The 16,243-nt window shown below is 49.6% G+C and overlaps 1 protein-coding gene across 1 annotated transcript in view; it reads right to left on the bottom strand.

Annotated features, from left to right (window-relative positions):
• Positions 1–8,407: 8,407 nt before the first annotated feature.
• LCA5L (lebercilin LCA5 like) overlaps positions 8,408–16,243 on the bottom strand; it is a 126,508-nt gene continuing 118,672 nt past the window's right edge. Inside the window, exon 7 of the mRNA XM_088443135.1 lies at positions 8,408–8,928. Within this exon, the coding sequence (XP_088299261.1) occupies positions 8,408–8,928 (521 nt within the window). The remainder of the gene's footprint in view (positions 8,929–16,243) is intronic.

Genomic DNA, 16,243 nt, shown 5'->3' with positions numbered 1-16,243 from the left:
GCCAGCAACCCCTGTGGCAGCGATGGAAACAAAAAAAGATAATTTTCCTCCGTATTATGAGTAGATGTGTCCGTCTGGGGGCACAGCTCTAAGCAGCGCTGGACATCGAGTGACAGGTACCGGCGGGCCGACGGTAGAAAAGATGCGGCGCAAGTGACAGTACACAAACCCGGCCCCGATCGTGATCCAATCACAGACCGGCGGACAAATAAAGAGATTAATTGGCAGTGGCCGCTAGCCAATCACGGCTTCCGGACCAGCAGCCAATCAGAATCAGCTATACAGTTGTTTCTGATTGGCTGCCGGTCCGTGCTGTGATTGGTTCACAGCCGGCATTAGGACCAAATCGCCCTCACAACTTCCCCGGCGCTCCATCCCAGCGCTAATCAAAATGGTCCCTGCCTGATGATGCAACGCCCGCGAGAGCCCACTGCCAGCTGGGGGACAGGGAGAAGAAGCAGGGTGTGGGAGAGGGAAGTAGGTAGTGAGAAATGCAGGGTATGGGAGAGGAAAGCAGGTAGTATGGGGTGTTGTAGAGGGAAGCAGGTAGTGTGTGGTGCAGGGTGTGGGAGTGGGGAGTAGGCAATGTTAGGTGCAGGGTGTGGGAAGCAGGTAGTGTGGGGTGCAGGGTTTGGGAGAGGAAAGCAGGTGGTGTGGGAGTGGGAAGCAGGTAGTGAGGGTTGCAGGGTGTGGGAATGGGGAGTAGGCAATGTTAGGTGCAGGATGTGGGAAGCAGGTAGTGTGGGGTGCAGCGTGTGGGAGAGGAGAGCAGTTGGCATGGGTGTGGAAAGCAGGTAGTGTGGGGTGCAGGGTGTGGGAGTGGGGAGCAGGCAATGTTAGGTGCAGGGTGTGGGAAGCAGGTAGTGTGGGGTGCATGTTGTGGGAGAGGGATGCAGGTAGTGTGGGGTGCAGGGTGTGGGAGTGAGGAGTAGGCAATGTTAGGTGCAGGGAGCGGGAAGCAGGTAGTGTGGGGTGCAGGGTGTGGGAGAGGAAAGCAGATGGTGTGGGAGTGGGAAGCAGGTAGTGTGGGGTGCAGGATGTGGGAGAAGGAAGGAGGTAGTGTGGGGTGCAGGATGTTGGAGAGGGAAGCAGGTAGTGTGGGGTGCAGGATGTTGGAGAGGGAAGCAGGTAGTGTGGGGTGCAGGATGTGGGAGAAAGAAGCAGGTAGTGTGAGGTGCAGGGTGAGGGAAGCAGGTAGTGGTTGTGGGGAATAGGTAGTGTGGGGTGCAGGGTGTGGGAGAGGGAAGCAGGTAGTGTGGGGTGCAGGATGTTGGAGAAGGAAGCAGGTAGTGTGGGGTGCAGGGTGAGGGAAGCAGGTAGTGGTAGTGGGGAGTAGGTAGTGTGGGGTGCAGGGTGTGGGAGAGGGAAGTAGGTAGTGAGAAATGCAGGGTATGGGAGAGGAAAGCAGGTAGTATGGGGTGTGGTAGAGGGAAGCAGGTAGTGTGTGGTGCAGGGTGTGGGAGTGGGGAGTAGGCAATGTTAGGTGCAGGGTGTGGGAAGCAGGTAGTGTGGGGTGCAGGGTTTGGGAGAGGAAAGCAGGTGGTGTGGGAGTGGGAAGCAGGTAGTGAGGTTTGCAGGGTGTGGGAGTGGGGAGTAGGCAATGTTAGGTGCAGGATGTGGGAAGCAGGTAGTGTGGGGTGCAGGGTGTGGGAGAGGAGAGCAGGTGGCATGGGAGTGGAAAGCAGGTAGGGTGGGGTGCAGGGTGTAGGAGTGGGGAGCAGGCAATGTTAGGTGCAGGGTGTGGGAAGCAGGTAGTGTGGGGTGCATGGTGTGGGAGAGGGATGCAGGTAGTGTGGGGTGCAGGGTGTGGGAGTGAGGAGTAGGCAATGTTAGGTGCAGGGAACGGGAAGCAGGTAGTGTGGGGTGCAGGGCGTGGGAGAGGAAAGCAGGTGGTGTGGGAGTGGGAAGCAGGTAGTGTGGGGTGCAGGATGTGGGAGAAGGAAGGAGGTAGTGGGGTGTAGGATGTGGGAGAGGGAAACAGGTAGTGTGGGGTGCAGGATGTGGAAGAAGGAAGGAGGTAGTGTGGGGTGCAGGATGTTGGAGAGGGAAGCAGGTAGTGTGGGGTGCAGGATGTTGGAGAGGGAAGCAGGTAGTGTGGGGTGCAGGATGTGGGAGAAAGAAGCAGGTAGTGTGGGGTGCAGGGTGAGGGAAGCAGGTAGTGGTTGTGGGGAATAGGTAGTGTGGGGTGCAGGGAGTGGGAGAGGGAAGCAGGTAGTGTGGGGTGCAGGATGTGGGAGAAGGAAGCAGGTAGTGTGGGGTGCAGGGTGAGGGAAGCAGGTAGTGGTAGTGGGGAGTAGGTAGTGTGGGGTGCAGGGTGTGGGAGAAGGAAGTAGGTAGCATGGGGTGCATGGTGTGGGAGAGGGAAACAGGTACTGTGGGGTGCAGGATGTGGGAGAAGGAAGCAGGTAGTGTGGGGTGCAGGGTGTGGGAGAGGGAAACAGGTAGTGTGGGGTGCAGGATGTTGGAGAGGGAAGCAGGTAGTGTGGGGTGCAGGATGTGGGAGAAAGAAGCAGGTAGTGTGGGGTGCAGGGTGAGGGAAGCAGGTAGTGGTAGTGGGGAATAGGTAGTGTGGGGTGCAGGGTGTGGGAGAGGGAAGCAGGTAGTGTGGGGTGCAGGATGTGGGAGAGGGAAGCCGGTAGTGTGGGGTGCAGGGTGAGGGAAGCAGGTAGTGGTAGTGGGGAGTAGGTAGTGTGGGGTGCAGGGTGTGGGAGAAGGAAGTAGGTAGCGTGGGGTGCATGGTGTGGGAGAGGGAAACAGGTACTGTGGGGTGCAGGATGTGGGAGAAGGAAGCAGGTAGTGTGGGGTGCAGGGTGTGGGAGAGGGAAACAGGTAGTGTGGGAGAAGGAAGCAGGTAGTGTGGGGTGCAGGGTGTTGGAGCTGGAAGTAGGCAATGTTAGATGCAGGGTGTGAGTGAGGGAAGTAGGCAATGTGAGATGCAGGGTGTGAGTGAGGGAAGTAGGCAGTGTGAGATGCAGGGAGGTGGGAGAAGGTACTACGCAGTGAAAGGTGCAGGGGTTTAGATAGAAGCAGAGACTGAATCTTTTTATCAAAATCCCTAAAGCTTGGGGAGGGGGATTCAATTAAATTTTCCATACCCCAACTTCAAAATTTCCACTGCGAGCACTGGTCTGACCTCATAAATGCTCTACAGATTGAATGGGCACAAATTCCCACAAAAAGGCTCCAAAATTTTGTGGAAAGCAGTGTAAGAAGCGTGGAAGTTGTTATAGCTACAAAAGGGGGACCAACTCCATATTAAAGTCTATGTATTTGAATACAATGTCATTACAGTCACTGTTGGTGTAATGGTCAGGCGTCCGAATACTTTTGTCCATATAGTGTATCTACCAGAACAGTGCCTTTACTCCTGCAATGGATGCAGCTTTCACACTTGCCTTCTCCCTTCCTGGATACTAATGCGGACTACACCACTGGACCTCAGTAGCTGGAAGTCTCACACTTGCCTGCTCCCACCTGGATACTAATGCGGACTACACCACTGGACCTCAGTAGCTGGAACTCTCACACTTGCCTGCTCCCACAAAGATACTAGTGCGGACTACACCACTGGACCTCAGTAGCTGGAACTCTCACACTTGCCTGCTCCCACCTGGATACTAATGCGGACTACACCACTGGACCTCAGTAGCTGGAACTCTCACACTTGCCTGCTCCCACCTGGATACTAATGCGGACTACACCACCGGACCTCAGTAGCTGGAACTCTCACACTTGCTTGCTCCCACCCGGACAATAGTGCGGACTACACCACTGGAAAGTAGAGACAGGTAGAGGAGAGAGAGACAAAATAGGGAAAGAGGGAGGAAAAGAGAAAACCATAGCACCCCCTTAGTATTTAATGCTCCATTTAAGAGTCATAACTTAATTATGCTTACCGCTATGTCTGGAGCCCCAACGGGTTTGACCTCTATGTGTATATGCAGACGGTCATCACGTATGTGCATTAGTCAGTAACCCATCGCCGGCAGCGTCAAGCTGCCAGACACACAGCAGAAGATGCTGCAGAGGAGGAGGACACTGCTGGGCCATGCTGGACAGGCGAGTGATGGCATATTACTATGTATAACACTGACACTAAACACAATATGTTGACAGCAATTAGTGTCACTATTACATGGAGCCCAAAGTGTGATTTAGTTGTAACATTTATTAATGACAGTGGGCCTCATTCAGATGTGGACGCAATGACGATATTTACGCAGTTGAGAGATTATCGGCAGACTGAGCATGCATCACGGTTGCACCTTAGCGATGCCGCTCGCAGTGAGGATCTCTTTGCAAAGTGACATTCAGGGACCGTTTGGGGTCGGGTACGGGGAGTGGTGGCAATAACGCAGGCGCATTTTTCAGGGTGTGTATCTGGCAACACCTGCAATCCCATATGTAGAAAATATGGTGCCAGCGTCTCAGTTCCCTCGCCCATTCTGCCAACCATAGGGTTACTCAGATGGTCGTATATCAAAGGATCTGCCACGGCCGCTACGTACTTGGCTCTGCGAAGCCGCCGGTGGGCGTCTCAATACATTTCCAGGCAGCTACAGCATTATCCTATTATCACACAGCAGCTATGTACAGCATCGTAGCTATGATTGCATTACCCTATTATCACACAGCAGCTATGTACAGCATCGCAGCTATGATTGCATTATCCTATTATCACACAGCAGCTGCATACGGCATCGCAGCTACGATTGCATTATCCTATTATCACACAGCAGCTGCATACGGCATCACAGCTACGATTGCATTATCCTATTATCACACAGCAGCTGCGTACGGCATCGCAGCTACGATTGCATTATCCTATTATCACACAGCAGCTGCGTACGGCATCGTAGCTATGATTGCATTATCCTATTATCACACAGCAGCTATGTACAGCATCGCAGCTATGATTGCATTATCCTATTATCACACAGCAGCTGCGTACGGCATCGTAGCTACGACTGCATTAGCGTCCACATCTGCATCAGGCCCAGTATGGGATAAAAGTAATGAGTAAAGCACAATATAATTCTCTCACCTCTGCACATTAATAAACATGGAACAGTCGGCAATACTGGCATACAGAGCGCAAAGGATTTAATTAGACATTATAGTCCCATCCTGTGAGCCCCAAACATCTCCTGAGATTTTATTATCTAATACTGTCCTGTCCTCAATGTCATAAGTCATATATTATAGTAGTCATGCCGACACACCGACCTAAGCTTCCCTTATCTTTGTCCAGTCACTTACCTTATGTGAGTAACTCCTACTGCCGGTGAGCTGTGCCTGGGTCCTGGACGTGTATGAGAGAGGCAGTAACAGCAAAGCCCTGATATAGGCAGTTACCATTATGACATCACTGCATGACCTCACACACCCCACCTGACTGGTTATGTTTGGCTTGAAGCCCCTGTTGTCTTGTGTATGACTGACCTGTATGGGATCCCGGCAGTCAGAATACAGACAGTGACATCCCGACAGTCAGAATCTTGACACCTCTAGGTAAATACCCTAATACTAACCCTTACCCCTAACACTCCTTACCCAGTGCCTGAACCTAAGCCCCCCTCTAGTGCCTAAACCTAACCTCCCCCTCCCCGTACCCTAAACCTAACCGCCCCAAGTGCCTAACCCTCCCCCTAACCCCTGATACTTACCTTCAGAATGCCGGCGGTGGGATTCCGGTGCCGGTATTTTGCCAGTCAGCATCAAGTCTGAATATTATAATATTTTTATGGCAGGGTTTCCCTATTAATCTTTGCCTATGTGACGTTTTGTATGTACCCAATTTGACACTGTGGTTATGTTATTTTTTAATGTTGCAGTATATCAGTGATCAACTCAAAAACACTGGGCCTGATTCAGAGGCGCTCGCAAAAAGCGAGTTCTCGCTCTGAATCAGGGCGGGCGCTTGGTTTTTAAGTTGCGGCCTCTTGGCCACTCGCATAGCTGTGGGTTACCACCCACAGCTTATGCGACCATCGGGCTTGCGATGAGACCCTTGTGGTAGGGTCTCATGGCCGCAAGCCCCAGAGAGCTTTGGACTCTAACAGAGCCGGAAGCTCTCTCACTGGTGATGTCAGTGAGGCCGCTCACAAACGGCAGGCGTTTGCTTGGGAACGCCTCCGTTTGTGAAGCCACCCCCCCGGCCACACCTACAAAAGGGGTTGAGCTGTCGATCAACATCGACAGCCGCCCCTTTTGTAGTGAGTCCCGGAGCGAGCGCTTTTTGCGCCCACCATCGACCCGGTTGCGAGCGCACAGCGCTTGCGACCGGGTCTGAATCAGGCCCTCTGTTCATGGCATTGACCGCTCTTAGAAGTATTATATTTTTAGTTAAACATCATATTAGCAGTAAAACGCATCACCACAGTCTCTCCCTTCCCAGTTAGGATTTGCAGAGCAACTATGGAAAGTGTTGACCACTTATCAAGTAGGACTTTGATTTAAATATTATATCAGTTGTCAAAAGCCACAAGGGCAGCAAGTGAACAGACTTATAAAAAGGTCACCAGAGGCTGCATCTGAGACCTCCGGGATTCTGCTTTAAGGAAAGCAGAAAATACTAGAGCACATTAAACAGCTAAAACTGATTAGTTCTTGTTAATGTGAGTACAGTAAATAGAGAAGCCCTGGCATGAGTCTCTTTGATGGGATGGGTTATTATAAGAAAGCCAATCACACTTTTTGATTTATTATTCAAATATACATACATAGATGCTAAGTACCACCCTGCCAGTCCCTTATCTAACTAACTGTAGCCACAAATCTTTGTCCAGCAATAAGATATTTCAGTAGTTAGTACTTATCCCACAATTGTCCAACTGCCACTCTCAGCAATAAGGTCTGTCAGCCTGACACACTTTTCGCCAAATGATATTCTCTTCACCCTCTGGAAATCCATCTCCAGTCTCCTTCCCTGGGCTTCTCTCTCACCACCTTCTCTCTGCCCTGTAGCCCCTCCCTTTTCTCTGCCTTCCCAGCTAAACACACAGACTTCCCGCCCCCCACAGCCTCTGCATCTTAGTTACCTACTCTCCTGGAAGGTTCAGGAGGATCCCAATTTTTCGGCCAGTCTCCCGGAAGAGTGTCTGGATCTCCCACATCCCATCCACTTCCTAGTGAAGTGAGCAGGATGAGGAGATAATACCACCTGGAATCGCGGTCCATACGGAGTGAAGCCCTCCCTACGGACACGTTAATCACAGCATTTTGTCACAACAGGAGCATAATGAAGTGAAAGCCCCGCCCTGCCCCAGATACTGTGGACCTCATTCAGAGTCGGTCGTTGCGGCTGCACGGTCGTAAGGTAAAAGGGTCCGGATATGCAAATGAAGCGCTTGCAAGTTGCGTCGTTAAGATGGGATCGTTAGCTGGACGAGCAAGGGGAGGATGCGTCCGTAAGACTAAAAATACGCCCCCTTCTCGTTCCCATTACACGTCATCTCCGGGCATATAAGGATTAATCGAGACCATCGGAGCTGGTCGTAGAGCTTATGGTTGACCATACCCTCTCTTAAGCACTACGATCAAGTGTAAAAACCTCCCATGTCACATGTACCATGACACTACTTAGTTAATTATGCACTCCCATAAAACGCCGTTTGCATAGTCAGGCACGCCTGCGTTCGGATCTCCACTCCCCTGTTCACAAGCACCTTCCCCTGTTACCACCCACAAACGCCTCATCCTGTCACTCAAACTAACGACATGGCTGTGTTCAAGGAGAGAGCAATTTCTGATCGTAATAGTTAGTTTGCGCATGCGCATTGCGAATTTTACGCATGCGCAGTTTAGCGAACATCGGTGGCGTACGACCGTGCGGCCGCAACGACCGACTCTGAATGAGGTCCTGTGTCTCCCCAGGAGACTCCGGGGATGTAGTTTTAAAACAGTTTCCCAGTGTTCTGTCTCACAAGTGCTGCCGGTCACCGCCTCTGGCGCTACAGGAGAGAGAAGTGTAAGATGGGGGAGGAGAATATGTGCTGTAAGTGGGCTGTGGAATCAGATGAGAGAAAGAAGAAGGGCAGCAGATTGGATGGGGGTACAATGGGAGAAATACACAGAAATTGGGGACAGAGAGGCAGATGTGTGAATACAGACAGACTAGTACATATACCGGTTGTAGACTAATACACAGAGGGTGACAGACACACAGAGGGTTAACTGAGACACATAGGATGTGAAAAAAATGGGGCAGAAAGGGGTGGAAACAGTGATGGACATGAGAGGAGAGGGTACTTACTTAGTCACATATATTAAAACAGTGTAATTATCAAATGTAAAACATATATTAGCATTTTTAAACAAACTCTTTCATATAAATATATATACAGAACTTTTGAAAAACGGATAAAGAAGACCTGGCTTCATGTCTGGACTCGAGCTATTTTCTTGTTTAGGAGTCACTAATTTGCTTAAAACTAGTTTTCAAGCTGTACCCAGCTCCAAAGAGTTCCTTCATCAAGTTGTTCTTCTTGTCACATCGGGAAACTTCTGGACTTTTTTTCGTCTTGTCTTCCTTGACGTCATTCCCCTTGATGGCCTTGATTTTTGAAAAAGAAGGTTCATAGCCAAGACTTGAGTCACCTTGAAGCATAAGATTTCTACGGACACTACTTAAGCTAGAAAGTGGTCCAGTTGCGGGAAGACCTTGGTGGAGGTTTTCAGTAGCTACAGTAAAATTATAATGTCTTCTGAGCTTCGGTACGAGTGATGTAGATTGAATGGTATCACTTAATTCACCTCTTCCTCCTGTTTCAACTCTATCTTCATGAAACATGTCATCCTGCAGGCTGCTCTTACACTGTAGGGTCTCCTCCTCTAATGTTTCATTTTCACAATATTGCTCCATTTTCCTTGAATCTGTTCCCAAAAAGTAATTTTCTTCTGTCAGCTGGACTAGATTTGTTGGGGTGTCTGAAAAATCAAAAACATTATTTAATAGCGCAAATGCGCAAAACTGTCAAGAACAAAGCCGGGAAAATGTAGGTGCGTAGCCCATCATTTGTGTGCAAATCACTCATTTACCATTTTGCCAATTTACGTCACTCCTACTATTGCTAGGCAAATATTGTTATAAGGACTATGGTCCTGATTCAGACCCGGACGCTAAGCTGCGAACGCACGCTATGGGCGATAGTCGCGCTTCTGCGCATGCTTATGAGGCAATATGCGCATGCACGAGCTACTCACTGCATTCGGGAATCATGCGTTTGTAGTACACAGACTGGACGCTACTTTGAGTGGGGGAGTGGATGTGCGAACGCAGGCGTGTCTGGGCGTCAAAACGGTGTTTAAAGGGCGTCCATAATTATCATGGAAGCGTCATTGTACACGTCAGTTGGTTGTATTTCAGCCTGCAGTGATAACAGTGCTTGCGGCGGGGTAGGGTCTACCTCAAGGGCTGCGAGCAGCTCCGATGGCTCTCGATGTTACCGATTAATCAAACATTTCCTGGAAATGACGTGTGCTAAGAAAGTAAAGTGGGCGTCATTACACCGGCGAGCGTTCACTCTGCCGTCGCTCTCTAAGACATAGAGGGCGTCCTTTAGCCTGGCTGTGCATTCGCAGAATTTGCATATCCGCCCCCTCACGGCTGCGAGAGAGGGCAGCTTAGCGTCCGGGTCTGAATCACCCCCTATGTTTAATACATTAGTTACATTACATTAGTTACTATACATTTGTACATTTTGCTTTATTTTCTCATATTATGCATCTCGACATCATATTTGACGCATTGGCTGACACACAGGGGCCAATGCAAAGTGCAGCAGAGTTACATTAATGTGCGTAACATTGTGCATGCTCCGGAACTAAGTCTACGCAAGTATGTATAATGCATAAACATTTCAGTCGCATCTGCACTTGTGACTGAAGAGGTGTAACTGGGCTGCAATGGGGCGCGCTGACATAGGCTAACTGCAGAGAAGGCATGTTGACGGAATTGCCGGCTGGAGACAGAAGCACTGATGATGACCGCTATCAAACTAAGCGCCTGATTCAGAGATGCACGCAAACGAGGCGGTTTGTGTACATATCTGATTGTTGGGACCCGTTCTGTGCATGTGCAGAACGGGTCCTGCATGATCACTCACAGCCCCCCCCCCTTAGCCACGGCATGAGTGACATGCTGCGGCGTTTGGGGGGCCTAACCCTAACCCTTTGTTAAGTGCCTAACCCTAACAAAAAAAAGATGGCGACCATTTTGCATCGACCATTTTAATGTCAACCTTTTGACCTTGTCAACCTTTTGTACCACCTTTCATCCATGTCGACATTTTGTGTGTTGACCTTTTGTATCTGTCAACCTTTTGTTACTGTCTACCTACTGACTGTCTACCATTTGGTGTCTATCTAGACATTGTCTATCTTTTTACTGTAGATCTTTTATACCAAACCTAGCTCGAATCGCATCCGCATTCAATGCATAGGATATGGGAGCAGAAGAACCACCAGAGCGCCCCTGTTAACACTATGACACCAGACATAGCGCCTCATCTGGGCTTGTGGCTTTGCTAATTGGACCTTGGAGGACTGGCGACATGTGGCATAGTCCAGTGAGTCATGGTTCCAGTTGTTTTGAGCTGATGGTAGTGTTCGGTTGTGGGGCAGACCCCATGAGGCCATGGAGCCCAGTTGTCAACAAGGCACCATGCAGGCTGATGGTAGTTTCATAATGGTGTGAGATGTGTTCACATGGCATGGGTTGGGTCTGCTGGTCCGCCTGAACATGTCATTGACCAGTAACCACTACGTTGCATTGCTTGATTATTTGCAGCCCTTCATGGACTTCATGTACCCCCACAATGGTGAAGTATTCCAGCAGGATAATGCACCATGTCATTGGTCTCGAGTTGTCCAGAATTGGTTTGAGGAGCATTCTGGAGAGTTCTGATGAATGGTGTGGCCACCATGTTCGCCCGACGTTAACCCAATTGAGCATTTATGGGATGTGGTGGAAAGGTCCATTCGCACCCAAGATCCTGCATCTACAAATATCAAGGAACTGTTGAAAGCTATCCAGATGGCATGGGTCTACATCTCTTCCGTCCACTTGTGGAATCAATGCCACGTTGCGTTGCTGCACTTCTCCGGGCTAGAGGGGGTCTAACACAATACTAGGCATCTATCCCATGACTTTTGGCACTTTAATGTAATGTCACAAAATAGAAGGAAATAACATTTACCAGAAATACACTTTATTGTGCTTGGCTATTTTAGCAGTAACATATCTTTTCTCCTTGCAAGCTTATTTTAAGCACTTAAAGAAACAATTAGTACCAGAAGTTTTACCATGTCAGAATCCTCCTTTCTCCTTTCTCAAATGATGGTACACTGGGTTATAGCTAGTGGCATGAGAAGCCTGACACTTTAAAAACTCAAACTGTCTTGAAATTGGCTCCTACCCCTCTAAGTGGCTGACAGATGTGGGCGAAGTGTGTAGTAGGCTAAAGCCTACCTGATTATTTTTATGTTTGCATGCTGCTGCATCTTGGATCCATTAGGGCACACTAGAGAATTTCAGCAGCGGCTTCACTAGCTACGGATGTCTGCTACCACCTGGGGGGAGTCTCCAGGGGACCAATCACAGTCATCGCAGGCCAGTGTCTGTGATTCCCAAACTCCACCTGTCAACAAATGGCTTCCTGTCTCTGTGTTACAAGTAGCCGGCGCAACTTGTCACTCTCCAACACCCCGGTGACCTCTTCTACCACTTCCGCCTGCCGTACTGGAACGGCGCCGGCTGTTGCTAGGCGATCTGGACACCAGATGACATCACTTGTTATTGGGAACACGGGATGATCTTCCTTGGCGGTGATTGGTTCAATACCTTTTTTATGCCTTGCAGCTTCCTCGCTGCCTTGCCGGCTATAGCGTCTCCATACGTGTCCTTCCGGGTCCTGTTGTGTAGATTCTGCCAGTAACTTGCCTCAGCACTGGTTGCAACATCGCTTACATCCGGCTGTCTCAGCCACATCACGGCTAACCAAGCCACACCTCGGCCAAGCCAGGCCGCATCCTTTACCTTGGGCTGTCTCAGTCACATCACGGCTAACCAAGTCGCACCTCAACCAAGTCAGGCCGCATTATTTACCTCCGGCTGCCTCAGCCAAATCACGGCAAACCAAGCCGCACCTCGCATCATTTACCTCCGGCAGTCTCAGCTGCATCACAGCAAACTAAGACATATCTCGGCTCACTAGCCGCACCGGGGCCCTCAAGGCCATAATACGTCTACACAACCTCCTAGGCTCTCAAAGCCTCATCTCATCTCACTAGCCGCATCGGAGTCCTCAAGGCCATCATCCGTCTACACCACCTCCTCAGCTCTCAAAGCCACATAAGCAGCACAACAGCTCTCAAAGCCGCATCTCAGCTCACTAGCCGCACCTGGGCCCTCAAATCTATCAAAGTCTATACCACCTCCTCGACTCTCACCACGACTCTCATAACCGCATCTGGGCTCTCAAGCAGCACCAGGGCCCTTAAGGCTAAACTCAGCCTTCTCTGCCACTCCATTGGTTCGTTGTCACATAAAACCTTTTGGTTCTCTTAGGATAACCGTGTAAACCCCTACTATCCCGAGTTTAAGTCCAGACGGCCACCTAAGTACCAGTGAAAGTACTCAGGGCCTGATTCAGACCCGGTCACAAGCGCTGAGCGCTCGCAACCGGGTCGATGGTGGCCCAGAGCGCATGCACACGATGGAGCCGGCTCCGTCGTGCACATGCACGAGACCCGGATAGCGATGGGCACTCCGTCGCTCCGGGTCTCGTACCAAAGGGGGCGTGCTGTTGATGTTGAGTGACAGCACGCCCCCTTTGGTGGGCAGGCCGGGGGGGTGGCTGCCCAGATAGAGGCGTTCCCATGAGAACGCCTACCGTCTGGGGGCAGCCCCACTGACATCACAAGTGTTGTCAGTGGGAGAGCTTTCGGCTCTGTTTGAGCCGAAAGCTCTCTGGGGCTTGCGGCCACGAGATCCTACCACAAGGGTCTCGTCACAAGCCCGATGGTCGCGATGGTCTTGACCATCATGACCATCATCATGGCCGCTCGCTGTAGCTGTGGGAGGTCTAAAAAAAAACAAAAAACCCGGCCCTGATTCAGAGCGAGCGCTCTGTCAGAGCGAGCGCTCTGTCAGAGCGCCCGGCTCTGAATCAGGGCCTTAGTTCTAAGGGAACAGCAGGTGGCTGTTATTGGCAGAAGACCGTAACACTCTGATGGGAAACTGATGTGCTATCTAAAGTCATGACCTCACCCCTCCTCTCCCTGACCATGGAGGTCTGGTTTTGGGCTGAAGGGTGACTCAGGAAGCCATCCATTATGGATCAGTGGTCTTCCTTCAATTTGGCCTGAGGGGGTGGAACCATCCCTGCCTGCACCTACAGCTGGGCGCACTTTCTCTGTAGATAAAGCTTGGCAAAACTCTTCGCCCTCAGACACTGACAGACATATACAGCAGCTGCAGCGGAAAGTAGAATCTATTGCATAGATGCCGGAAAAGACCTGTTTAACTTTTCACCTCTAATACACTTATTATAATTTAAGGGTTTTTGTGAGGACTGGAAATTTTTTCTAAATTCTTCCTGTGTTTTATTCTTTGTTCCCAACTGCTGTAGATTGCTGTTCTGAGGGGAAGTCTCTTCTTATAGTGGTCGGCTGTTTCGTGTTACTAAATTTTCACTCCTGTACTGGGACATTCTTGTTCTGTATCCTATCCCTCATTCCATAATGACTAGGAAATTGGTCCATGGACCTACTTGACAATGAAGGTATGGTGGCCAAAATATTTCCCTGCACAAAATGTCAGGCTAAATGTCCTCAGGCATGGTCAGACCAGAACGCTGCTGTGCAGCATGTGAGGCAGAGTGCCAGTGTTCACGCTCACATGCCAATGGCCACTCTAGATTAGCCCATCCCTTATATGTACTTGCAATGGTCCCTACAGCCGCAGAGGTGCCGGCTTGTGTTAGTAACCTAGCTAAGGCTATGGGGGACCTATCTAGACAGCTAGCTTCAAATTAACTTCGAACACGAAAGAAACCCTCTTCTCTCCTGTGCAGGACCCTCTGGGGGGCCCTATATCCCACTCCTGTGGCAGAGAGCCAGGCCTCTCCAGTCCATTCCTGATATGCGGAGCCACCTTGGACACAGGATCTGGCTTGATCATGGCTTAGTCTAAGTATTATCCACTCTTAAAAGAGGGTAACACTTCACTCTGGTAAGCCTGGTCCTCTGGTAAGCCTGGTGCATATGGGGTTCTGTGAGCTGTTTATTTTGATATAGGATGGGATCATGCCCTGATTGGATTAGCCATCACCTGTCAGCCCTATATCTACTTTCCTTGTACCACCTACTGGTTTTCAAAGAATCAGGTCTTGGGTTTGGATCCTTTTTCCTCCCTGTGTACACACACTTAGTCGGTGCATTGCTGTCATCGTATACATAGCTACTATTGTACATTGGACACTCCGTGTCCCTGATGCTTCTTTGTCATTGTTTATGCGACTTGGATGCCGGTCGGTGCGACCTAGTTGCTTGATTAGACAGCAGTTCTCCATGCAATTCATTCTCAGCATTGTTTCTGGAGGATTGCGACCCAGACCTTTCCTTACAGGTGGAGGATGACCCGAGTAATATTAAGGGGTACTATACATCCAAGATGCAGAAGAACCAGAGGATCCTGATACCTTGCTATATAAAAGGAAAAAGAAAAAAAAGTGACTTTTCCTTCTACCCTTCAGGAACTTCTGTGTAAAGCATAGGCTTACCCTAATCTTATAGTCCTGATTTCTAGCAGGCTGCTGTGTTTTTATACTCTCCCTACCCAATGGGAATATCCTCTCTTAGTGGATTCTCCTAACACTCAACTGTCCAAGAAGACAACTATTATTGTCCCCTGTTCAACTTCTGTTAGGGATAGCACTGACTGTAAGTTGGAGGCCACCATGAAGAGTATTTTTACTACAACTGCGGAGGGTTCTCTTAGGCCCATCCTAGTCTCTACCTGAGTAAGCAATGCCACAGAAAGGTGGGCAGATCAGCTTGGAGGGGGCTTCATTCTGTGAGACATGAGACTGATTTGATTTCCCTGGTTGAGCTCATTCAGAAGTCCACAAGTTATCTGGCAGAGACAGCCATAAATGCTGGCATAGATAGGGCTTGAGTCTTGTCTATAGCTGTGGTGGCTAGATAGGCAGACTCTGATCCTGATAGGCAGACTCTGAATCAAGATGCTCCTTGAAAGCCCTGCCTTTTGGGGGTGATGTAATGTTTGTACCAGAGCTAGATAAGATCATCACACAGGCCACTGGGGGTAAGAGCTAATTTCTTTCCTCTTCCATTCCAAAACAAAGGGGGCCTTTCTTATACTTCTTTTACCTTCACCTCACCTATTTAAACCTCATTGTGTCACAAGAGTAGTGCCAGAATATCAGGTTCACCGTTGTGTGCTCCATGATTATTGCACAAATTGGCTGATTGTTTTACTGTGTTTTGATGACTTTGCTATCTGTTTCCTCCCTGGATAGCTTTGCTGTGGATTCCGGTATTCAACTTTTGGCTTTGATTGACAATTCACTAGGACGCTTCTCTGGCACTTTCTCCGACTTATCTAGTTCTGACTCACAACTAGTCTGACTGTTCGTCTGCACTCATTCTGGTTACCAGCCTGTCACACTAAGTAACCACTCAGAGGGCCATGACCACAGTCCAAATACCCTGGTGGGGTCCACCAGAACTTTGGACTGTGTCCCTGAGTAGCGCCAAACTTAGTTGACAGTAGTCATCAATTAAATCCTTAAGTTTGTGACAGTGATCATTCTAGAGGTAAGAACTAGGTATGTATGGCCCACTGACTCCAGGACTGATGATAAGCCATTAGTGTGATGGATACATCTCATATTCCAGGGATTCTGTGGCGGTAGCTCCTTTCCTTTTGTTTTTGGACAGGTGGTTAGAGACCACTTCCAACACTTGGGTGAGGGATATTGTCTTGACAGGGACCAAAACAGACCTTTTGGGCCTTTCTCCTCAGAGGTTCCTCACTACAAACCTAACTAGCAGGTGCAGATTGCCAGAAGTGTCTTTTCCTGATGGGAGCTGTGAAGGCTCTGCTATTTTCAGGGGTTGTTGTTCCTTTTCAGCCAGACTAAAAAAGGAAGTGCGGAGTTTCTAGTCAAACCTTTTCCTGGTCCAGAAGCAGGATGTGTCTTACTGGCTCACTCTGAAC

This window comes from Taudactylus pleione, unplaced genomic scaffold (assembly GCF_031769625.1).
Source record: "Taudactylus pleione unplaced genomic scaffold, aTauple2 ptg000327l, whole genome shotgun sequence".
NCBI classification, from domain to species: Eukaryota; Metazoa; Chordata; class Amphibia; order Anura; family Myobatrachidae; genus Taudactylus; species Taudactylus pleione.
This window is presented reverse-complemented; position numbering and strand designations above follow the sequence as displayed.